Source organism: Taurulus bubalis (genome assembly GCF_910589615.1).
Source record: "Taurulus bubalis genome assembly, chromosome: 1".
In the NCBI taxonomy this organism is placed as follows: domain Eukaryota; kingdom Metazoa; phylum Chordata; class Actinopteri; order Perciformes; family Cottidae; genus Taurulus; species Taurulus bubalis.
In genome coordinates, this window is record NC_136589.1 from 10,184,042 (window position 1) to 10,200,093 (window position 16,052).

At 41.2% G+C, this 16,052-nt stretch overlaps 1 protein-coding gene across 1 annotated transcript; it reads right to left on the minus strand.

The window, feature by feature from the left end:
• Positions 1–1,509: 1,509 nt before the first annotated feature.
• Positions 1,510–15,687, minus strand: usp40 (ubiquitin specific peptidase 40; the record flags this gene model as incomplete). The annotated part of the gene is made up of 31 exons (XM_079214514.1): positions 1,510–3,233; positions 3,401–3,495; positions 3,588–3,683; positions 4,002–4,212; positions 4,335–4,400; positions 4,517–4,635; positions 4,995–5,204; positions 5,292–5,366; positions 8,154–8,218; positions 8,421–8,457; positions 8,537–8,623; positions 8,799–8,887; positions 9,129–9,182; positions 9,682–9,742; positions 9,850–9,991; positions 10,101–10,510; positions 10,632–10,702; positions 10,790–10,874; positions 11,010–11,181; positions 11,382–11,463; positions 11,645–11,780; positions 11,943–12,143; positions 12,309–12,416; positions 12,524–12,640; positions 12,947–13,075; positions 13,243–13,386; positions 13,626–13,772; positions 14,001–14,165; positions 15,137–15,250; positions 15,344–15,411; positions 15,495–15,687. 31 exons carry the CDS (start codon positions 15,685–15,687, stop codon positions 3,125–3,127), a joined length of 3,858 nt encoding a protein of 1,285 aa, XP_079070640.1. The 3' UTR covers positions 1,510–3,124.
• Between the last annotated feature and the right edge of the window lie 365 nt (positions 15,688–16,052).

Genomic DNA, 16,052 nt, shown 5'->3' on the forward strand with positions numbered 1-16,052 from the left:
AGGTAGCATGGCACGGTCCAATTACCCAGGTCAGTCTATTCAGGCAGGTGTGCAGCAGACAGCTGGAACCAATCAAGGACAGCACAGTGCTGCAGTGTTAAATCACTGCAGCCTCAGAGTCCTGCTTGATTTTCAGCCACAGTTTGTGTGGCTGGCCTTTGTTTAGGCCTTACAACTGATGCGTGAGTTGTGGGATAAGACACGGAACAAACATGATCTTTTTTAGCCATTTTATCTGGAACAAAAGTGTAGGCATGGGGATTTAATTGACTTGATTTTTGCTAATTGTTCTTTTCAAAATAAGAATCCATGCCATCCGAACATTTTGAACCACGCTGTGATGACTTGTTTTCCAAGACACGAAGCTTTGCATTCGTTACTGCCAATTCCGTTTTAAGCTCCAATTGTTCCCTTTCTTTCCTTACGCGTTCCTCTTGATCCTCTATTGAATGTTTCTTTTCTAGAGCAGCAAGCCGCTCTCCCAGAGCTGCCTTGTCGGCTTGAACTTGCATGCGTGCAGAAAACTTTGATGAAATGTGTGATATTTGGGAGTGTGTCTTTACAGAGTTTTCCTTTACACTTGAAACGTTAGAAGCACTATCCTCAGGGTTTACATCATCTGCGTCTTCATCTGGCTGCACATATAAACCAGTATATGGTTGACCCATTTCAGACAGCCAGCCTTTTACCTTTGCAGTGAAATCATAGAACAGTGTCATTTTTTTCTTCATGCTTTTTATTTTGCCTTGCAACTTCATCTTGTGGCAAAGGTAAGTTCATAAAAGATTCATGCATATCATTTGCATCTTGGTAACAACTGATCAACTTAGCAAGCTCAGTATTCACTGAATCTGCATTTTCCTTTGATGCCATTAATGCACGTATGTTTTCCAAACACTTCTTGGCTTGTTTACATTTCCTCCTTCTTTTTCTGACACATTTCCGTGTAGAAGCCCAAGCCTTTAGAAGTTAACTTAAAGTCTCTTTTTACTGATGGCGCTCCAGCGTCATTCAATTCACCGTCATGTATATGTAATTTAGCGTTAGTACATAGACAGATACTGTGAACCTTTTTTCCATGCATCTAATTTCCATATCTCATACATAGGAATAAAGTTTGTAATTTTTCTACAGCCATGCTAGCAGCCTGGTGAGGGGAGGCTAACATTATAACAAGTGTAACCTTTACCATGTTCATCATCTTAGTTCAGAGGGTCAGTGTTACCAAAGTTATGATTCCCTAGTTAAAAACATCCTAAATAGTTTAACCTTTTCCAGTAGGCTAATTTAGCGTTCCTGTAAATGAAACAAAAATATACAAGAATTTCTTTTTAGCAATATGATAAAAAAAAGTACAAATGTCCACCACATGGTGGCACTAAATAAGTATGTAGAGAAAACCGGGATCAGCAAAGTTATTAGGATGCATGATAAACCATGAACGTCAAACAGAATGGCATTCATAGACCCGTGCGGCTTAATTCAGTACAAAAGCAACAGTGATTCATCAGCAGACAACTTTATTGTTGATAGAGTATACAAACAGATGTCTACTGTAATAATACAGTTGAATCATAAACACCAAAAATGTATTGAATAACACTCCTAAATAAACAAAATTCAATCTTACTATTGCTGAGTATATTGTCAATAAAAACACTGATTAAGGATAGATGTAAATGAAACAAGAGTTAAAAAAAGAAATTGTAACAAAATCCGATTCTGAAAAAATATCCCACTTCATACAGTTACAAAACTATTTTGTAACTTTTTCAAACACATTATCTATAAGAACTTTTTAACTTCCCTGAAGTTCACATATAGTTCATGCAACTGAAGCATTAAATGTTCCACAGTGAAAACTGATTTTTAAATCAAAGAGAATATTGGCAGAAAGAATTTGAATCTTTTACAGTATATTTTCAAAGCAGCAGTAAGCAGCAAATTCATTTGTCAGCACAGATGGTTACAGTTTGGCTCCACACCGTTATTCCTTTAAATATGAAATGAATATATTGAACTGAAAATGAAGACTGTCTGTTAATTGCCAGCAATAAAGAGGATGCATGATGCCTGGTAAACTGTCAGTTATTTAACCATTTACAGAATATGAGTAGAAGTACTAAACAAAGGCAGACAATCTACATTTTAACAGTTCATGCGTCACGTCACATTTTAAGTGGGAAATGCACAGAGCCAAATTATCAAACTATGGGTCACTGAAATACTTCTTTTTACCCTAGCAAACTAATAGAGCAGGTACCTCAGGTTAAAAAAAGGTTGAGAGTTGTAGAACTTGGGGGTGAAAACAGACGGGGCAGCAGAGGTAGAATGAGAGAGGAAGAGAGTGAGGTAGGGAGGACAGAGCTGCATCGAGGCCTCTCCACATTAAGGCCTATCTCTCCTCATTTATCAACCTAAAACCAGCCCATGATCCAGGATCCATGATACACGTGTTTGTTCTCGGCGCTCAGTGATCACTTAAAACACCTTATGAGCAACAACAAGAACTAATGATGGTGGATTTCCTTTTACTAATGGCTTGTTGTAGTGAAACACATATTAAACAAGACAATCATACAAAACTGTATATGAGAAAGAAACTCCAGTTTGCACAAGCATGAGTATATAACTGCCAGCCTGTAAAAGCACACAAAAAACACTTCAGAGCAGAACAGTTTTTTTCTGCACCTCTTCGCTACTGATCCATGCGGAAAAAATGTCCTGAAGGTCAAACTCTCCTCAAACATTTCTCTGATAAGAAAACTGCAATGTAATTTTTAAAAAAGGGCATGAGTCGTGGTTCATCTTTAGAATGCTTGTCGAGAGAGGAAAAAGACAAACAAGAGGCATCTTACAAGAAATCCATTAAAATTGTATAGAAATAATGCAAATTACAGTCCAGTGTTCCAAAACAGTTCATCAAATTGCCAAAATGAAATTCCTTCTCTTTCTACCAACAAAATAATTTGGTTTTGAGAGATGTGTGGAGAAATACAGAAAAGAAAATGGCATAAGACTGACGTCAAGTGGATTGTCCCAATTGCGTCACGGCATCTGTGTGTAAGTGCTTGTAGTTTCATAGGTTGGTTGGATTTGTCCATGCACCCAAGGGAGCAGAGTGCTATCTGAAGACCCCAACGTTGATTGATAGCGCTACCTCTGGTTTCCTGGATTTGGTTGATCCAGTCTTCTTCTGTGGTCCAACAGCCTCAGAGCCTGCAGCCTGCCCTCTGAAAAGAAGATGTTAGATATAAGTTGTACAACAGACACACACACACACACACACAGTTTTCTGTAGTCAGGTCATGCAATAACATCGACAGGGCCATGATCACAACTGTTCCAAGTAACAAGCATTTTCCCTGCAGCTGCATGTGTGAAAGTAGAGAAATCCCACCCGTTCCTGCGTTGCTCTGCTTGCTCCCTCAGCCTCTGCTGGCCCTTCTCATCCTCCAGGGTGAGGAAGTCCCTGTTGTTATCAATCAAAAGATTCTGGGAAAAATATAAAAAACAGATTCAGTGTTTCTCAAACAAATCAAACCAAACAGAGCCATTGTTTAAAACAAACAGGGGTTTATCAAAACCTTGATGCCGATTGTGTCGCCATCTTTGAGGTGAAATGGTGCCCCCAGGAGTGATTCAGCCTTCCTCTTCTTCTTCTTTTTGGAAAACTGCTGACTCTGAACGAAAAAGGCATAAGACATATTATTCACCGATAATGTCACAACGAATTAGCAACACATACAAGAATACTGTGATTTTGGGATACTTTCTTTGCTTATGAATACAAATCCCTGTAGATCCTGATAAACTGAAGGACCAAGGTTGACTCTCCGATTGTTCGCCACTCTTTGCTACATTACAAAAATGTTCCCCACATTCTCTGAAGCTTTCCTCTACCAACTGTTTTATTGAGCAAAAGAATGCTAGTATAGATACAGATTGCGCCAAACACCAAAAACAAGTTCCTCCTCAAGAAATGACTCTTCTCATCTCACCCAGTTTGAGATTTCCTCCCAGGTGTGTTTGTCCGGCTGGTGTTTGGCCAACAGCAGAGAGTCAGGGGAGAGGCCATAGTGTGCAGCCAGACAAGTGCGTAGAGAGCCAGGAGAAGAGTCACGGGTCGCATCCCAAACCAGCTCCTCTGGCGGGTAGAAACACCTCTCCCCCGGGACTACCATTTTAACATTCAGCATCACATCTTTAGAACTTAGGAACAAGACAAAGAATTTAACAAACCTTGAAATAAGGGAAATGTACTCGTCCGAAAAGAAAGGACGCCACAGAACATTACGTATGAAGCAGAAAACTAGTGAGTGCCAGAACTTTACCCAAGATCTTCTTCTTTTAGTAGCTGCTGCACACACAGGTCTGTACCACTGGACAGCTTCAACTTCCTGATCAGGAGGAAACCAACACGTGGATCATGTAAACAAGCAATGACTCAAAAGTTTGCATTTGTTCATAAATAAGAAATTTCGTTGGCCACGCTGCGACAGGAAAGTATCTCTACTTGAGTGTGAGCTGATGCCCTCTGAGGATACGTGCCAGCCTCCGTCCCTCAAGCTGCCACACGCGCATGAACGCAGTGGTTGGCACACACACATCCTGAAGGGCAGGCAGTGTCAACACCTAACAAAGAAACAGACAATGAAGTAGAGAAAGTCATTTGGTTAGAAAGAAGTATAAGAAAATGTATAATACGAAAAAAGAAATCTCAGACCTTTACAAGTCCATAAAAAGAAAAGCTTTCTTTACATGCGTTGAGTTATCATAGACCTGCTCAAACTAAATAGCACCCCATGTAAATACAAAGAGTATTCATCTTCTGGCCTTATAACTAACTGGTAGGACTGGAAAAGGGAAGTTCTTTGGTTTTCCTAAGTAATGAGTACTAAAGTCCACTAGAATCTTGAGAATTAATTTGGGGTCTTTGAGGATTACCTCACCAATATAAACATCCATCCATCCACACAACCTTCATATGCTACCTGAGTCTTGAGATCCTCCAGGGTAGCCTCGTCTGAAATCTCCACCTGTCCTGCACTTCTCGGTTCCGCCATGTTACCGACACCCAGAGGAGACGAGTCTCCCACAGTCACAACCTCCGTAGGGCCGTTGTTAGTGTGATTCAAATCCATGAAAACTGCTGAGTCGGTTCTGGGATCCAGACACAGCCACACAGACAGCTTGAGAAACCCCTGACAGAACAAAAACACAACAAAAGTCTAAAGAGAGGTAAAGTTATATTATATGAATCTCCAGACACAATGAACACATTTTAGTACCTTCGGAGGAAGTTGTCCTTCTGTGACGATCAATGTCTCTCCGTTGTTTATTTTCAGCTCCGACAGAGAAGCATCCTGAGAAAAACAGGTTTAAAAATGAGCCACTATACTGTTATGTGTCAGTGTGTTGTGTTCTCCTCTGTTCTCCCCTCTTGTTTTCCCCCCACAGGGTCCAACCTGCTAATTGGTTGCCACCTGTGAAGGCCAATCAGCATGACGGTCAGCCATTTTAAAAAGGAGGAAGTCGGAAGAGTTCAGGGGCGGTTTTTCTTGATGCACACTGACACTGTTAGGTTGAAGGTTTGTGGTGAGAGGTTGAGGGCAGTAGGTAAGTTTGGGGAACCCTGTACACTTGTGCAGACACGTAGGTACTTTGTGTCTAGAAACTAGGGAGGGGCGGATGAAGTCTTGTGAAGCATTGAGGCTTTCTTCCTATTTGTACCGAAAATGATTCAAAGCTTTGGGGCTTCACTTTAAAGAAGAACAGCGACATCTGGTGGCCGACTGGAGTCAAAGCAGCCGTTTAAGCTGATCAAGTCTCCAGACTCAACTACTGCTGCTGGTTCTGTGGCAGCTCATGAGACACTGAGGCATCCACTAGTAAAGACGGATCCATCCTCCTCCGTTTGCGGAGCTCACGTAGCAAAAGATATGCATTTAAAATGTAAAACTCACGTAAAGACAGGGATCAAACCTGCTACCTTGTGATTACAGTGCGAACACTACCACATGAGCCACATTTATAGACAGTATTCAAGGTTTGCATAGTTGTGCTTTTAATTGATCTCAATGTAGCCGACACATGACTATTTTTTGTCTCCTCTTCATAAGAGTTTGATAGTTATAAACAGGTAAAATATATATATATATATATATATATATTAGTCATGATATATACAACAAACTATAGTTTGTTGTATTTATGAAATTATAGAACAAGAATAAAGACAATTTGACATTGTATTGCTATTTTACCTGTTTATAACTATCAAAAACTTCAGAAGCTGTGATATCAAATAGCTTTTGCGGCTCCAGACACATTTTTTTGTGTGGAAAAAAAAGGGCAAAATGGCTCTTTGGATAGGAAAAAGGTTGCTGACCTCTGCACTATCATTGATTTGATTTATTAGGGCCCGAGCACTGACGGAGTCAGAGTCGAGGACCTATTGAAATGCTGATGTTTATTTATTATTATTCTTCTTGGCGACCTATGCGCAGGGAAAAGAGGTGCTTGGGATAAACCTACATTCTTCAAAATTTGCACACCCATCCGACTCGCCGAAAATTTTAATATAATTTGGGTGGCGACCAAAAGTCTGAGAAAATGTCTCTATAGCGCCCCATTTAGGCTGAAAGCCCACCGTTTTTGCGAACTTTGACCCATTGACTTGAAATTTTGCACACATGTCCGGGTGGGACTGCTCTACAAGAAACTCATCCGTGAAATTAAAATGCGCCTGATTAGATTTTCCGCCATTTTGAATTTTGTAAAAAACACATTTTTGCCCATTCCTCCTAAACGCCGAGTCCGTTTCTTACGAAATTGTCTGTGGATAATCATTGGCTCAATGTGATCAAAGAACATCTCCCACTTTGTTGATATCTCATTGCGTTCAGAAGTTATTAACCAATTAACCTCTTAGGGGCGTGGCTCAAAATGTCAATACACATAACTTCCAAATTACTTGGCCTATCTTCACAAACTTTGTAGCATATGTCAACATCGTGTCCCTTTACCCAAATTGTTTCATAATATTCAAACACTAGAGGTCGCTGCAGTAAACAGCTCAATTTTGGCATTTTCCTTGTTTTCAGGCGTTGTATTCTGACGAACTCCTCATAGAGATTAAACACGATTGATTTCACATTCGGGCAATATGATGTTAAGGCCTTTGCAGGGAAAAGTTATTTATATTATTATCGCTCTAAACTTTTATGCCAACAGAGTTATAAATAGTATTTGTCCTTTATAGCTCATTTTAGTGAGGTAAGATTTCATAGAAGTGGCATTAGAACATGCTAATGAACTCACAATTATCGCTATCTCGTCTCTCAAACCCCACATAGTTGATTGACACTGAGGCCGGTTATGAAGCAGAGTTTGGTGCCAAAACGTTCAAGCTGTCAAACGCTCAAACCAATGAAACGCTTCGTGAAGCACTGGCCACGCGACAGTTGTCATTTGATACAAGCTCCGACACACGGCGGTTCTTTAGACTGACACAAGCTTCGGAGCTCTGGTATTGTTTGCCCATCTCTACTAGAAACATTAGGTTATTGGTCGGTGCTCCCTCTGTATCTGTTTTGGTCAATCTTTTTTAGAGAAGCTAGAGAAGCCATTTTGTTTGTTTTATTTCCAGAGGTAGAGAGCTAGGCCTAGTTTTGTTTTCTTGATTTCTATTTGTTTGGCACGACCACAAACTGTACCCAATCTCTACCACTTGATAGAGAACCTTTTTTTGAGTTGTTAAGCGGCAAATAAATATTGTTTACAAACGTTACTCCTATTTTCTGACTTTCTTTCCCTTATTCTTTGGCTGACCTGTGTTTGTTCCCCCTTATCCCCTAGACGAAAAAAGGGGACATAACAATGCATACATTTATATCGAATAGATTTCAAAGTGTTGGTCTCATGCGAGTGGTGTTTGCCTTCTGGTACATATCTGCTTTTGGTTCTACACAAGTTTTAATTTACAGTTTCATATTTTCTCAGTTTTCAAATCAATATTCACTCTTAATTTTGCCTGGTGCTAAAAACCTAAAACAATGTACACCCAATAAGCAGGCTACATGTCTCTGATATCAGCAAACACTGTTTGATTTAGTTATGACATGTTGTGCAAACTACAATCTGCCACTCACCTCATCCATAATTGGCTCTCCAACATCTTCACACCAATCGAGCCTCCTTAAGTGCCAGCAGGTGCCTACAAACACACATTTCAATGACATTAACAACTATATATTGCTCCAACGTACAGTAGCAAAATGTCTGTTTGACTACATTTTTACAAAAGCAGAGATAATCTTGGTGAACCGCAACACTCAACGCACAATAGCTGAGTCTCCATGCAGTACGTGCATGTTACATAGAGTACAAAACAACATAATGTATTGATGTAGTTTTACCATCCAGTCCAACAGCATCCAGCATTGCCTTTAGACACTGCAAATATCAAAAGATCATATTTTACACATACATGTAACATGAGCACATAATGTTTCATTAATGAAAGTTTCCGCACCTCTTTGACAGTACACGTTTTCTCCACCATTATGTCCATCTCCATGCCAGCAGAGGGCGCCGTACCCACAGAGAAGTGCAAGAAAAGCTGCAAAGCAAAGAGCAAAACATCAATCAAGCACTTTAAAACTCTCGTAACTCTTCGTCTCATTTCACACTGTAGGATAGGATAGGTTTACTGGTACTTAAGGGTTCTGTAACATTCACATGTGCAGCTGCAGTTACAAAGGATGTATTGAAGGTTTCAAATAAAAAAGACACACCTGTGATGCCTTGGGGGCATTTCCCGGACAGAGTGTCAGTGTGGTCATGAGTCGCACCCCAGCATCCCGAACACTCAGCTCCTCACACACTTTCAGGTAAACCAGGGTAGGATAACACAAGTGCACTTAGTAAATGTGGTCGAAAACTTCAAACACAGATGATGAGAAGAAAAATTACAAGGAGGGGGGAGTACCTTTTAAACATTTTATGAGGGCCAGTGTAAAGGAATGCCTATCTTAATATTTTGTGAAAATGAGGGGAATTTCCAGCTCTAAGATATCCACACCATTAAAATGGTTTTCACCCCCAGGTAACAAATGATAAGGTACCTGGAGGAAGGAGTTTCCCTGTGCAATCCACATGTCTCAGGCAGTACTGTGCACCTGGTCAGTGAGATAAAAAAACAAACAGCTGATTTAAGTATTAATGTATACTTGCATAAAAACATAAACATTTGGTGATTGCCTGAAAAGTAGTTGAGATAAAAATGTTACTTAAAGGAACTAAATTTTTCACACATTATATAGTTATAATTTAACGAGAACTTCTATATACAGTGTTAAAATTCAAATCCTCTGGTCCAGTGTTAGGGATACGTAAATTAATAAAGATTTGACAATATCCAAGCAGTGTTCCAGTTCCAAAAATGCAATAAACTAATGAAAGCTGTTATTTTTATATTAATTTGATGTTAACTTGCATCAAGCATTTTAAATACACAGAAAATGGATTGGTTCAAAAAAAAATATATTGTACGTGAGGTATGCAAATGTGTTGCTGCGTTATAGAAACAAATACTAAGCTAGACTTTAGGCATCTACATAGACGACAATGAGGTGTGGGCGGGTAACCAGGAAATCTCTTGCAGATAGAGCATCTTGCCTGGAGGTTGCTCCTGTAGCTGCAGCTCCTCTATGGCCCTCTGTTTCACCTCACACAGCAGCTGAAAGAGAAAAATGCATTAAGCAACTAAATCACTGGAAGAAAGAACTAAGTGTCGCTTAAATGGAGTCAAACCAGATAAGTAAAGAAAAAAAAAAACGTAATGACCATATTTCCTGTAGCTGGAACTTTGATCTTCCTCCTCTCCTCTTCTTTCTCCCCTTCTCCATGTGGTCCAAACTCCACCTGGAGCCAGCGGCAGTCCGACGGTGTAGTCACAGTGACAACGTCTCCGTTTAGAGCGAACATGCTGAGCAACGTTAAGAAGACAGTAAAAACACACAGTAAAAACACACACACAAACACAGTCACACACACACACACACACACACACACACACACACAATAGAGGCTTGTACCTGCTGTCGAAGGACTGTGGCTCCAGCACCAACAGCGCATCTCCGTCTTTAAGCGACAGGTCCTTGAGCGTCCGTTGCATATCATCGGGGGGGAACACCCTCCATCCACTTGCCCCTCCTCCCTCTCCTGTCCCCTGCTCTCTTCTCTTTCCTCCCTTATGCTCCTGGCACAGCAGACACTCCTCAGGCTCCCCTAGTGCCTCCCTCACCTCCCCAAGAGTAGCCGCACCTGCAAACCCCCTGGCCTCCCTTTTAAGCCCTGGCCCCCCATTTTCAAAACCTCCTCTTCCCTCCTCACTGTCCAACCCATCCCCCGCCTCCTGGTCTCCATCTTCCCCCAAATTGGGACGGACTACATTCAGCAGCACTGGCTCCCACTCAGCTCCAGTTAGGACAGTCGCACCACATACCTGAAGGGATGAAAAAAAAAAAAAAAGCAATACACATGTTGGAAATTTGGGATCTTGTCAAATGAGCATTGTAACACTTACTAAACGCATGGTGTGGTCACTGAGAATGTGTTGTATTCACCTCTCTACCGTTCCACACAAAGAGGTCAGAGTTTGTACAAATGCCTGCACTATACAGGGAGACACCGTCATCTGCAAAGACAAGCACACCCAGAATGTTGTGACAACCTTTCAACACTTCTTCTACCCTCTTGAAGTTTTTCCATGTCAGGTTCTCACCTGTTAAAGTATTGTAGAGGTGTAGACCAGCAGGAAGACTCCTGGCCACAGTCAGAGCCATGTCCCCTTCCCAGAGTTCCTGCTTCTACACACACACACACACACACACACACACACACACACACACACACACACACACACACACACACACACACACAGATTTACAACACACAGTTTATTCACAGCATTTCTTTTTTAAGCTTTTTGGAAATCAGGTTACCTGATAAATGGCTAATCGAAGATCTCCAACAGTCTTTCTGCGGTCAAAACTCAGAGTGGTGCTCCCGGTCTGCTCTTTGCTGATTGGTTGCAGTGCTCCAGATGATAGCCTGTAAGAGGGGGCCAGATGAAGACGCAGCTCCACGGTGTTATTTGTAGCTTCAAACTCCTCGCTGTAAGAGAAACAATGGTGATTAATAATTTGTGTGAGAAAACCCTTCTAATATACCCTTCTTTAATTTCTGGGTTTTAAATGTGACGGATTAAGTAATTTTAGCTCCCACTGAAATGTCACTCGTAGGTCAAGAACAGTCAGAACCTACCAATGTGATAATCATGTATTGTATCATGTATAATATGTGCGTTTGTGTACCGCATTTTCTGTATTTTGATGTTCTCCTCCTGAGCCATCTGGATGAGATTAAGATGCATTTTATATTGGGGATTGTTCAGAGCTGCAGATGTAGAAACACATTTGATACATATTAGTATATTATCCAAAGATAAACACATTTGTTGTTTCATTAAATCAAGTCACTGCAATTTATATTTCAAATTACCCCACTTCACTTTTTCTTTGATCTCCCCCCCCCCACCAATAGGAATGCAAAACAAACAAAAAATGGTGTCCATTACCTTCACTGGGCCTATGCAGCTGTGTTTTTCTGTAGAACAGCATGTATGCACTCTCTTTGCCCTGGAACTGCTTCTCTATGTCAGACTCCCTAATGGAGGTCACCGTGGAGTCATTAAGGTCAAACCAGTGGCTACCCTGCTGACAGACAGGAAGAAACACTGTGAGAAGCAGTCATCAAAGTAATCACAAGAAGTGTCGTCCAGGAACCGAGAAAAAACACTGAATTCAGAAAGTGTATTTTTTCCTTTAAAAATCTTCATAATGTCATTTTGAAAAATGTGACTGCTGCTTTCAGACCTTTTGTTCAGGCTTTAACTTCTGGTCTAGTTCTGGCTGTTGTTGAGCAGCTATGGGGTCGGAAGGTGTTGAAGGATCAGAGTTAGTCGCCTGCTTTTCTGGGCCGGGGGCCTCAGTCACAGGGCTTGCCGGGTTGGCCTTCAGTGCCACTCGAGTCCCATTAGACACCAACATGAAGACATCATTGTGGGACTGAAGGAACTACACCAAAAGAGAAAAAAGGAAAGAAATTGCACTGTGAGCCAACTGAAACAATTTTCTGGTATATGACCAAAATAAATTGTATGAATCCCAAAGAACACCAGAAATAATTAAAGATTTAAGGAAAACATAAGAATATCATAAAAATAAAGAAACCAAAAATACCTTTCCTATGGGGCCATAGTGTTTTCTGAACTTTTTGCTCCAGGAAGAACCAATCTTATCCATGAGTTTCTGTCCCAACTGGTCTGTCAGGACACTCTTTGATGGCTCCTAGTGAACAACATATGAACAACACCAAATAAATGAACTGGCTGTCCCAAGTCAAAAAAGAAAAAACTATGAACACAGAATTCAGACTCAGGAAGCGGTCACTATACCTGTGCAATAATAGCAGTGATAACAGACAACGGGTCATCTTCTTGTAGCTTTGGCTCATAGACTTGCTTGACTTCCTCCTTGAAATTCTTCTGAGTCTTGGGTTTGCATTCCTCCTCCTGAAAAAAAAAAATAGATGATGGTTTGTGATCTTGTTTGTGAGCTTGCAGGTTGTGATCATTTTTTACTTACTGATTTTATTGCCGACAGTAATGCACGTATGACAAATCTGCCACTCTGAGTACTAGCAGTTAGCTGTTTTTAACAGTACTTTTTGGTGAATTAGCAATCAATCATTAGCCAGTACTCAGATATCATTCTAAAAACGCGAGTAAAACTAAAGACTTCTTATATTACTTTTTTATTTAAAGAGTGTAATTGATATTTATTTTTTATCCTCCTGTTTGCTCTCCTGCTTTTCTCACCGGTGGCTCCCATTGGCCAAGCTGGTCAATGTCCCTGATATAAACATGGTAATGGCCACCATAGCAGCCTCCCTTATGGATGATCACAGAGAACAGATCGTAGGAGTAATCAGAGTCCTCTGCATCGGTCTGTAGGGGAGGAACACATAGCAGTTAACTTATCGAGACATGTTAGTATATCAAAGCCTTACTGGATGATGTTAGAAGCCTGAGACCCAAGAAAATAGAATGAAAATAACAACAAATCAAGAAAAGTCATGTTAAATGTGCCCGATCAAAAAAATGAGGTCAACTACCTCCTCACAAAATGCTCGTAGGTTGATGGTTAAGGGGAAATTATAGCGTCCCATCTCCTTGTATCGCTCACATTTGGCAAAGTCAAAGCTGAATCTCAGCAAGGACATGGTCATGAATGGAGGAAGCTTCTTCAACTTGGCCGACTGAATAAAAGCAAAGAAAGAAAAGAAAGGTGAGAAACAGCACAAAAAAGGCAATCTGTTTAATGTGAACAAGAACAAATGTAAATACAAAGAAGCTTTTAACATGCTTAGTTTTAATACTCCTTTCTACTCAATTGTTTAATGTAAGGCTTAAGAGAAAGGATGAGTTTAACATCTCTTCATGTTCACTGTATTTTAACCTTTGTTATTGTGTTGACAATCTGAAAGCTGGCACTGACCTTAGCAGCCGTGACAAGCCTGTCACACAGTGCACAGCGGTACAGGTTATTGCCCTCAAACAACTCTTCCTCCACAAACATGTTCCACAAAGCCTCTTCCAGGCTAGAGACTCCACAAACGCACACCGTCAGGTCCAGGAAGTCCTCCTGAAGAAGACCCAAAAAACAAAGCTGGTCATTTAGTTATCTTTTCTTTAGCATTTAGTCGTGAGATATATTCCACCAGGATAACTCTCATTAGGTCAGTCTTGCCTAATCTCACTGAGTCATAGACACAAAAAAAAACTATTTCCAACCGTATGTAATGAAGAGAATAAAAGTTCCTGAATGGAGCCATGTAAAAGAGGCAGAGAAACCCTGTACACGTGGACACACCTGTCGCTGGCTGACGTTCCCACACTCCTTGCAGACAATGCTGTTGACAATGGTCCCATGATACAGCTGGTGGATAAATGTACTTCCAGTGGTGCCCACAAGAGAGTGCTCCAATGCACTGAACAGAATCCGGTTCAGCTCCTGCACATCATGCTGATTTGTTCCCTGAGAGGAACAAAAACAAGAAGGTTAGGGACAAAAAGGCATCCGCTGTGTCCCAGCTCCATTATATGAACTAATAGTATTACAGGACATACTATCGTGCACTTTTTATAGACAGGGTTCCCACTCTTTTCTAGAGATTGTTTTCCAGGACACTTTCTGTGGTGATCCAGCCAGTATGTTTGACAGGGACTGCACCATAATCTAATATGTTACTCTCTTTGGAATATTTAAAAGACGTGCCTATGGCTATACCTTATCTATGAAATCATCTCTTAAGGGCTTAGAAATAATTACAAATTAATCATAGAACAACACAATATAACTACCAACAGCCAGCAGTGACTAATACTTACATTTGAAGGATAATGTAACCTACATTATTCTGTGTTTCGGGCACTTCAGTTGTAACCTGCATGTCTTACCCTGTGAGCCCTTTCAGATGGCAATGTCATTTTTTTAGGAAGCTCTGATAGATAGCCTCGCAGTTAATTCTCAGCTAAAGAAAAATATGAGAATGTTGAAATCATTTTTCCAGGACAACACAAGATTTTCCAGGGCATTTGACCTTTGCTCGTATTTTCCATGTGTTTTCTATGACTGGAATATGTTTCTTTAGTCCAGGTTTTTCCAGGACTCGTGGGAACCCTGATAGATCGCTATTGTACTATTATTGATGAAATCAATTCTTGTCCCTGTATATACAAGACTTGCACAGATGAACGTCAAACAAACTTCACTGAAACAGCAAAATGGTTCTCTGCTTCTACTAGCTGTTATCAGCTTTCCATCAGCTCTAGATCCCGTTTAGTCACACGTCTGTATGTACAGTCTTGACCTGGATGTCACATACGGCACATGGCACATGTTGCCGGTCTGTCTTTTAGACAGGAAGGTAAATCAATCAATATAATAAGAAGTGTAACCCGAGCCTCTCCTTCTCCTTTCCACTGACTAAGATAATGGACACCGACCTCGCTGCTGTTCCAGCCAAAACTGTCGGTGAGGTTGGCGGTGGAGGCGCTCTGCTGGTCCACCAACAGCAGACTGGCAAACAGTTTCTGCAACTCCAGAGGGATCACTCTGACCTAGGGAAAAGAAAGTAAAACCGTGTTACACTTCACTATAACACACAAAGACATGTCATCTTTGGTGACAGCCACGAGCACTTTGAAGCTTACTTTGGCCCCTGGTTTGTCTTTGTCTTCCAGGCATCCTAATTCCGCTGGTCCCAAACTGAACAGCTCCTCTGTAGAAACACACATTAAACAATAAATGACCGTCCTCTGGTTGTCTCCTGCACAAGCGTGCCTCAATCACCTCCCGCCTCACCTCTGAACTCTGGGGTGAACAGCAGGGTCTGGAGCAGAGAGTTGAGGTAGCAGGTCCCCCCTTGGTTCTTTATGCCGCACAGATTGCTTCTTCCTCGGGGTGGAGGTGGCTCGTCTCCCCCCTTTGCAACTCTCCCTCTGGAGGAAGTCGAAGAAGAGCCTTCCTCCTCTTCCTCGAAAAGATTCCCAAACATGCTGTTTGAGTGATGTATTCGTTTTTTCTCTGAGTTTTGCTGGAGCTATGCCTCGTAGTAAATCATGTGTTATCGCTCCGATATGCCCTCTTGCTATCTCATTTTGGTCTTGCCGAGTTCTCTGTTGACAATGGCCGGGCTGACTCTGAAATAAGAAGACTTCACGGGGCTAAACATAGCGACTACTACCGGATGTAGCATGTGTACGTTGGACTTCCAGTTAAGTTGTTTAGCAAGTTTACCGTCAGCTATCCTAACGCAATAACAAACGCAAATCAACCACAGTCCGACCCTGAGGAGCAGCTTGACGGCTCAGCGAAAATGGAAAAAAGAAAAATCAGGCTGTCGATGATGTTAACGGTCGA